We start from the raw sequence: 9,689 nt of genomic DNA on the forward strand, positions 1-9,689 counted from the left end.
CGTTTAACTGTCAGGGATGGTGACTTCTAACAGACGGATGACGCCTTCATACAAAGTTTTAATGAAAAGTTGTCTTTAATAAATTTATCATCAAGTAACCTCTTAAATATTACTTCTGCCACAACATGGTTTTCTTTTTTTTCTTAAAAAAAAAAAGAATTTTCAGAAAAAGATTTTGAAATTTTTCAGTTAAAATAAATATTCCATCTAAGCCAACTTTAAGCAATGCTTGTTTACCATCTTAGAGAAATATTAGTTTCAAGTCATTGGTTCAATATTGATGTGAACCTGTTGTTGTTGTTGTTTTGGCCTGCTGTATAATGTCATTTCCTCCTGTCTGTGTTTGTGTTGTCAGGTCCATAGAGACGAGAGTCCAACTTCACCAAAACATAGTTCAGTTTATTTTCCTCTGATATGAGGTGATTTTTAGAGAAAGTGCTGATCCTGCTCTCATATGAGATGAGGGTCAGAGGTCATGAGGAAGGTCAAAGGTTAGTGTCCGTGAACATGGTGTGTTCTTTCCTGACTGTGCTGAAGCCTTTGATGCTGTCCACAAACTCCTCACCTTCAAACTGACAATCAAAACCATATATCAGCCAAAAATAAAGCATTTCCAGCAGCAGCAAGTGCAACATAAATCCTGATGTTCTCACCAGGCCGCTGTCGAGGCGTCTGAAGTGCGGCTCCCACGCTTCCTCATCTTTCTTGTCAATCAGCTGACTGACGCTGCGCTGTAGAGCGTTCTGTTTGTACAGACCTGAGACGGTCACCACACCCTCTGCAGAACCGTCTTCATCAACCATTTTACCCTCAATCACCTCCTGAACAACAGAACAACACGTGAGAAGAGGCTTCGTCACCTCCAGAAATCTGAAGAAAGAACTCTAAGAGGCACCAATCTAAAATAAAGCATGTTTAAAAATAAAAAAACTAGATGATATTAGCTTAAGATTGTTTATGTTCATTTAGATCTATATTTATTAGATAAATATTTAATTTACTTAAAAAATCATTAAAAAATATATTTTTATTATTTAAAATAAACTAACTGAAATATTAAATATATAAAAAACTTAAACTTAGTTTTAACTTAAGCTAAATGAAAATGAGAAATGTTGCTTTGGTAAACAACTAGGTGAATTAAAATAATAATAAAAACTATCTATACACACACATTTAAAACGGAAAAAAAAACAGACAACAAAATGAATACAACTTGAAATAAAATTAAATAGAATACTGAAAAATAATAAACTAATTCAAAATATGTATAAAAACAAATAAAACTACTAGTCAAATAACACTCATTTTAATGTCAAGTTTTTTACACTTTAAAAAAAGTTTAGCTAACTTAAAAAGTTCAGTGCGAAAGGTTGCCTTATTCTTTTAAGTTATATCAACTAATTTGCTCCAATTAAAGTAGACTTAAATAGTTGTTCATCTAATGAGTAACAGGTACTCTTTGAACTTAAAAATAAGTTTAGCTAAAAAAAAAGTAGTTGTAAAAATGTATTACATTAAACAATGTTGTGCCATTTCCCAGGATGTATTGCAGCTTGAAAAAATGATGTGGTAACTTATTAAAAATTATCATTGCTTTGCATTTAGTGGCTTGATTTATGCTGCTGCTGTTATTTAACTGTCATATGGTTAATATTTTTACTGAATTACAATTGTTGATCAGCACCATGTTTGAGATTTGTGTGTTGAAGTGTATATTTGCATCTCGGAACTTTTGTTTGCAATATATTTGCCTGGGTAAAATATTTGCCTCTGGTTTTTAATATTCATATCATGAACATCATAGTTTTGAAAATCAAACATGGAGATGAAAAACAAGGATTGTAGCTGCTTGCATTGTTAAATACTAAACATTCTATAGTTTCCTTGACAAGAATTTTTAATTTCAAAAGACTACCTGTTACTCATTAAATGAACAAAAGTATTTAAGTTGACTTTCATTAGAGCAAATTAGTTCAGTTAACTTAACAAGGTAAGTGTAATAAGTTGCCTAATTTCTTTGAAGTTAGCTAATTTTTTTACAGTGCACAATTGTATATACAGAGACAACTTAGAGTCATTCATTTTTACTCCACTTGGTGCTGCCAGTGGTGCGGAAATTACTTAAAGATTGAATGTTTTTTTTGTGTGTGTGTGTGTTTTTTACCGTATACTGTTCATCCTACATATAATTTCAAAACTGAGAAGTTGAATCTGCAAAATATGGCTCTTTTAGTGACACGAAGTTCATAAAATGAAGCTCTGACCTCCATGTGCATCGTGAAGGCCTTCAGTGTGACGCTGTTCGGAGAGCCCACTGTTTCTGGAACCATGTCGAACTGTCGAGGAACATATAACATACTCATTAATTGTCATTCCATGCATGTGTAGGAAAAAAAGCAGACCTGGCAACCCTGGTTTAGAGCCTGTTTAACGTCGCTTTTTTACAATTCTGGTAAGTTATTGTCGCATTATCTTTGACGGTCATAACTTCAACACAACATTCAACAGACATTGGCTGCATCTGAAATCGCATATTCTCTTGATCAGGTAGGCTACTGATTTTAAATAAGTAATCACTCCACTACCTCTAAAAGAGTATGTTCTACATGGTATAAAGGTGATGATACACAGGGCAACTTTTTGAGCAATGTTGCTGGGCAATCTTGCCGAGCGATTGCTGCTTGGGCACTTTCCCATTGAAAATGGGCAATACATTTCTATCTGGATAATTTAGATCGGTCGAGGGCCCTGCGTCTCATCTGGTTACGCATTGACGGCAACATTGCTCAGCAACATTGTGTAGCATGAATTTAATCTGGACGTACTACATCCGCCATGTTGTCATTATCATGTGACCTTCCAACGTCATTTGCGTCGCTTCACTGTCATTCACAAATCCTCTCTTGTGGCCTCATGGGATGGAATAAAGTGTCCATCATAAGCACACTTCAGAATCTCACCGGAAGTAGTAGGTCATCCGGGGATTTTTTGCATGCACTTTTATGAGTATTGTGAATTCGGACATACTTCTTTATAGTAGCCTAGGGAAGTAGGCTATACGATTTGGATGCAACCACTTTCTTCACTTTCTTCAGAATTGCAGTTTGACACGTTTTTTCCATCCCCCTTTTGATTGACAGATATAATCGCCCCTGGTTTTTAAACAATAAACAATTGTTGATGGCCCTCGGTGAAAGTAATTGCTTTTATCGGCAGATATACATCGGCACATCCCTGAAAATCAGGTTTTTTTGGCCTCACCAGGTAGGAGTTGCTGGGTGGGTAGTTGGTCAACGGGCTGCGGCGATGCAGTGGCAGTGGGACAAGCGGCGGTCGCTCTCGGGTGAACGGTGGTTTGTTCAAAGCCTTGTGTAAAACTATAGCCAGAATGAGAGCCAACAGCACGAGCGCGACTCCAGCCATCAGCACGATGAACCACAGCTCGCGGTAAAACGGTGAACCTCCCGCACCTGCACCCAGACGACCACCGGCAGGAGTGGGTGCCTCGAAACCTGAGGTCATGGCGGCAGACACAACACAACACAACACTGCTTTAGAGCCGGGAAGGACAGTTGTCATGCATGTCAATTAACATTTCATGTACTTTTGCATTTATGTATTCTGAACGCAACTTCAGTACATAAAAGTGATCTGGTAATGATCTGTCGCCTTTGGCTTTTGGCTTGCTTAGTTGTGGACATTTATTATTATTGATCTGCATGCATTGACACCATTATATGAGAACTGAACTGAGCTGGACGATGACATCGCTGTTTTCTCCAGAGAGGCAATATAAATTAACTAAATTAATAACTTTTTAGAACAAACCATCACTGAACTTAAACTGGACTGTGACGCTATTTTCTTCTAGAAACAAAGTTTGTTGCATTATTTGTTATCACTGTAAATCTATTTTGAAACAATCTGTATTGTAAAAAGCGCTATGTAAATAACGGTGACTTGACTGGTAGTGATCTGGTAAACAGCTGTTTTAACGGAAAGCAACTTGCACTGGCATATATTAAAGGCGTGGTATAATGGCCCTTTTTACAATATGTAAAATAAGTCTGTTGGCCCAGAGTGTGTATCAGAATCAGAATCAGAAAGAGCTTTACACACACAAGGAATTTGTTTTGGCTGAGGCTTCCAGTGGACATATACAAATACAACAAGAAACATAATACTACAAATTATAAGAGTAAAAAATAGAAATATATGAGAATAAAAGTATCACAGTTGGGTTTAGTCAGAATAGTCGACATTTACAGATTATGAAGATATTTACAGTGTTTTGAATATTATAAATAAATAAATCTACATATAAGTATCACCTGAGTTGTAGGGTATTGCACTAAACATTGGGAGTATTGCACTTACAGGCATATGCCTTGGGAGGAGTGTTAACTGTTCAGGAGGGAAATGGCCTGTCGGAAGAAACTGTTCCTGTGCCGAGATGTTCTAGTGGCCAGTGATCTGAGTCGCCGTCTTGACGGTAACAGTTCAAACATGAGGTGTCCAGGGTGAGTGGAGTCTGTGATGATTTTACCTGCTCTCTTCCTCACTCTGGAAGAGTACAGGTCCTGGAGGTTTGGCAGGGGGGCACCAATAATCCTCTCCGCAGTCCGGACTGTCCGTTGTAGTCTCCTGATGTCTGATTTGGTAGCTGAACCAAACCAGACAGTGATGGAAGCGCACAAGACAGACTCAATGACGGCTGAGTAGAACTGAATCAGCAGCTCCTGTGGCAAGTTGAACTTCCTCAGCTGGCGAAGGAAGTACAGTCTCTGCTGGGCTTTTTTCACAACGGAGTCAATGTGATTATCCCACTTCAGGTCCTGAGAGATGATGGTGCCCAGGAACCTGAATGGCTCCACCGCTTCCACAGTGCTGTTCATGATGGTGAGTGGGGGGAGTGCTGGGCTCTCCCTCCTGAAGTCCACGATCATCTCCACTGTTTTGAGCGTGTTCAGCTCAAGGTTGTTATAACTGCACCAGACAGCCAGCTGTTCAACCTCCAGTCTGTAAGCAGACTCGTCACCGTTTTGGATGAGACCGATGACAGTGGTGTCGTCTGTAAATTTCAGGAGCTTGACAGTGGGGTCTTTAGAAGTGCAGTCATTAGTGTACAGGGAGAAGAGCAGTGGGGTGCGCCAGTGCTGGTGGTGAGAGTCCTGGATGTGTGTTTCCCCAGTCTCACTCGCTGCTGCCGGTCCGTCAGGAAGCTGGTGATCCACTGACAGATCGAGGATGGTATGGGGAGCTGGGTCAGTTTGGCTGTGAGAAGATCAGGCATGATGGTATTGAAGGCCGAACTGAAGTCCACAAAGAGGATCCTTGCATAAGTCCCAGGTCTGTCGAGAGGTTGCAGGATATAATGCAGTCCCATGTTGACTGCATCATCCACAGACCTGTTTGCTCTGTAAGCAAACTGAAAGGGATCCAGCAAGGGTCCAGTGATTTCCTTCAGGTGGGCCAACACCAGTCTTTCAAACGAATTCATGACCACAGACGTGAGAGCGACAGGGCTGTAGTCATTAAGTCCACTGATTTTGGGTTTTTTGGGGACAGGAATGATAGTGGAGCGTTTGAAGCAGCAGGGAACTTCACACTGCTCCAATGATCTGTTGAAGATCTGCGTGAAGACCGGGGCCAGTTGGTCAGCGCAGGCTTTTAAACAAGCAGATGAGATGCCGTCTGGGCCTGAGGCTTCTGGCTTCCTAGTCTTCTGTTTTTTGAAGACTCTGCTCACGTCCTCCACACAGACCTTAAGCTCAGGTTGGATGGCAGGAGGGGGGAGGAATGGGAGTGCAGGAGGTGATGGTGTATGTGTGAAGTGCAGATCAGACCGGGTGTGTGGTGTGAATCAGGGCTTTTCAAATCTGCAATAAAATGAGTTTAAATCATCAGCCAGGTGTTGATTGTCCACAGATTGGGGGGATGGTGACTTGTAGTTGGTGATGTTCCTCAGGCCATTCCAGACTGATGACGGGTCGTTGGCTGAAAACTGTTTTTTCAGTTTTTCAGAGTAGCTTCTTTTAGCAACTCTGATCTCCTTTGTCAGTCTGTTTCTGGCCTGGTTATACAAGATTTTATCCCCACTTCTGTAGGCATCCTTTTTGGCATGACGAGGATGTTTGAGTTTCCCAGTAAACCATGGTTTATCATTAGTAAATGATAAGAATGTCCTGGTAGGAATGCATGTATCCTCACATAAACTTATATATGATGTTACAGTATCTGTGAGCTCATCCAGATCGTTGGTAGCAGCTTCAAAAACAGTCCAATCAGTGCAATCAAAGCAGGCCTGTAGATTCTGCTCTGCTTCATTACTCCATCTTTTTACAGTCCTTATTACAGGTTTAGCTGATTTCAGTTTCTGAAATTCGCATTTTTTATTGTGGTGTAACAGTGGTCCAGTATATTACTGTCTCTTGTGGGACATGTAACGTGCTGTCTGTATTTTGGTAGTTCACGGGAAAGATTTGCTTTATTAAAATCCCCAAGAATGATTAAAAGAGAGTCAGGATACCTTTGTTCTGTTTCAGCGATTTGTTCAGCCAGCTGTTGTAGCGCCGCGCTCACACACGCGTCTGGAGGGATGTATACATTCACGAGAATGAAAGAGGAAAACTCCCGAGGCGAGTAGAACGGTTTACGGTTTATGAAATGTGCCTCTAAATTAGCAGAGCACATCTTCTTCAGTGATGTTACATCTGAACACCAACTTTCGTTAATGTAGAAACACAATCCCCCACCTCTCGTTTTCCCAGTTAGTTCCGCGATGCGATCCGCTCGGAACAGCTGGAAGCCCGGCAGATGTATTGCGTTGTCCGGTATGGCTTCACTCAGCCAGGTTTCAGTGAAGCACAGAGCAGCAGAGTTTAAAAAGTCCTTGTTAGTGCGGGTGAGGAGAAGAAGTTCGTCCGTTTTGTTAGGAAGGGATCGGAGATTCGCGAGATGAATACTGGGGAGTGCAGTGCGCAGGCCGCGCTCGCGGAGTTTAACCAGCGCGCCGGCGCGCTTCCCGCGTTTGCGTCTGACCGCGCGTTTGAACAACACCGCTGCCCCTCCAACGAGAATGTCCAGCAAAACGTCCGAATATCAAAAACTGTAGAAAAGGTTTCTGGTGTGTGTTTCCTAATGCCCAGTAGTTCGTCTTTGGTGAAACTGATAGGAAAAGAATGACTAAACGCAGAACAAACGAACAAAAAACAACACAATAGCTGGAGAGCCCCACATCGAGGCAGCCATCCGCGGCGCCATCTGTATATGAAGTTTTAGCTCAAAATTTTGTACAGCATGTTAAAGTTGTCCCTTTTTGGGGGTCAGTATAAATGCGTCGTTTCATGTGTGTCCCTTTAAATGCAAATGAGCTGCTGCTCCCGGCACAGAAGGCGGAGCTTCAAGAGCTCGTGTGTGATAGCAGCTCCAATTACCTCACGCAGACAAGCACTAAAATGTCAGAAAATGTTCTGCCTTTTATGATTAAACTGGAGTCGGACAATGATCAAGAGACTATAGAAGAAGTGACAACATGTAGAATGCAACAGGACGTCTCTGAATGGTTGATCAATTTATGTTGCTGATGTGGAGTTAACTACCTTCAAGTCATTGATTAGCATATTCTGTCATGATAATCTATAAAATCGCTCGTGTGGGAACTGTTGTAAGATGCCTACAGAGTGAAATGCTATTGCAGTTGTTTTATGTACTGTATTGCACGTGAAAAGACCAATGCGACAAACTCACAAATGTGCTCTATACAACGACTCTTCCTCTTCTCAACATGGACTGTTCCTGGGGGCGTGGTTTATGTAGATTTTAGGGTTGGTGATGTCGCCAACCAGTGAGGAATGTCATTTTGTCCCTACTAGCCGTTTGTTGTAGTCCTTAAAAAATAATTTCTTTAAATAGTGCAGTGTGATTTTTAGCGGCATCTAGTGGTGAGGTTACGAATTGCAACCAACAGAAGTTACGGTGGCCGACAGGAAAATGTCATCGTCTGAGACAGCAGAGAGCAGCCAGTTCAGCAATGAGGCTTCTTTACAAGGGATATTATGTTTACTTAATTATTCAGTAAAACTATATGTTATTGCAAAATATTATTGTTACTCGTTCATCATTGTGTCAGTGTTTTATTCGCTGAACTAAGCTTGCTTCCTTGCACGAAGAGCAACATAGTAACGAAGCGCGTTTGTCCGTTTAGGGCTACGGTAGAAACATGACGACACAATTGCTAGACCTCCATAGAAGGAGGTGCCCGCGGTTATGGAAATATAAATGTCTCCTTCTAAGGTAATAAAAACATAACACTTCATTATGCAAGGTCTTTATACACCACTGAAAACATAGTTATGGATCTTATTGCATTTCTGTCAATAGATCCTCAGAAATATTACACATTGCACCTTTAAAAGCAAATGTCTTCCTTAGCTTTGAACTTTGAGCTTTCAACTTTGCAGATTTTGTTTATGCTCAAACAGCAACATTACACACCAACTAAAGTTAGAAAAGTGAAATCACAATCAACCACCCCTTTAAAATATATCAGTGTTTTATCTCTAGATGCACACCAGTGATGTTTTGCTGCAACAGCATGTTTATAAAAGCTACTTAAATGTCCAAATTAAACTAAGGCCTAATCCTGACTTAGTCTAAGATCTGTCTGTGAAACCAGGCTTGATCTTAAAAATATATTACTAAATGTGTAAATTAGCAATTAGATTAATAAATGCTGTAGAAGTATTGCTAATTCTTAGTTCATGTTAACAAATGAAACCTTATTGTAAAGCATTACTCAAATATTTTTAACAGATAAATCTTATTTCTGAGATGATAACTGGACAGCACACACTGAATATAATGTGACCTCATAGTGGGTTGTGTTCATTGTATACTGTGCAGTCGTGAAGTCTGATAACAGCCTGAACGTCACGTCTCTCTAGTTTCACTCTCCTGATCTTTATTAGCAGTAATCACCTAGCTAGAGGTCTCTGTAACAAGACACGTTTGCTCCATACCTCTCTGGGTTTTTAAAAAAGCACCTTGACCCACTGCAAAGAATAAAATATTGATCTGATGGACTGACGTTTTCTTCTCTTTGTTTTAGTCCAAATAACAGCATCTAATAAAAGCTGCACACATCTCATCTGTGTCCAAACTCAGAGGTCAATGAACACAGTGGCATGAAACAATTCAAATAAAACGAGCAAACGTCACAAAGAGTTTCACTCACCAGTGTCTGTGTCCGTGGTTCCTCTCATAGGGGTTCAGGGACCCCAGGAGTGTGTGTGACATGAGACAAGGCCCTCAAACGGACTAGAGAATCAACCATGAGCGCTGACCTGAAACATTTTATAGATGTGCATCTGGAAAAACACTCAAATGAAGCTATTCGGTCTGTGTCGTCTCTTCAAGGCGAGTGTGGAAAGGACAGAAACGGTGTGTGTAAGGTGTCTCTGCAGCTGTAATTGTACTCCAGGGCTCTATGGTAACAGGAGGTGATAGAGAGATCAGTTACCGCAGTAAAACCGTGTCATTCTGATACAACCCCGTGAACACACAAACCCTTTTTACCAGGTACACACATTTTGTCTCACCTGCTCTTTTCATCCACAGACAGTACCTGTAAACACTAAAGAAACTGTTTTTAATATGGTTACTGGTCTGATGTTTCACAAGATCAG

At 40.8% G+C, this 9,689-nt stretch overlaps 1 protein-coding gene across 1 annotated transcript; it reads right to left on the reverse strand.

Annotated features, from left to right (window-relative positions):
• Window positions 1–357: 357 nt before the first annotated feature.
• LOC143729582 (usherin) lies at window positions 358–9,488 on the reverse strand. Its single transcript, XM_077220902.1, has 5 exons — window positions 9,239–9,488; window positions 3,265–3,515; window positions 2,268–2,339; window positions 654–821; window positions 358–572 (listed from the first exon to the last, which is right to left on the reverse strand). The coding sequence occupies exons 1-5, from the start codon at window positions 9,264–9,266 to the stop codon at window positions 486–488; spliced, it is 606 nt and encodes a 201-aa protein (XP_077077017.1). The 5' UTR covers window positions 9,267–9,488; the 3' UTR covers window positions 358–485.
• Between the last annotated feature and the right edge of the window lie 201 nt (window positions 9,489–9,689).

The sequence above is a fragment of the Siphateles boraxobius genome, unplaced genomic scaffold, assembly GCF_051911475.1.
Source record: "Siphateles boraxobius isolate OS27281-9 unplaced genomic scaffold, OSU_SipBor_1 8, whole genome shotgun sequence".
Lineage (NCBI taxonomy): Eukaryota > Metazoa > Chordata > Actinopteri > Cypriniformes > Leuciscidae > Siphateles > Siphateles boraxobius.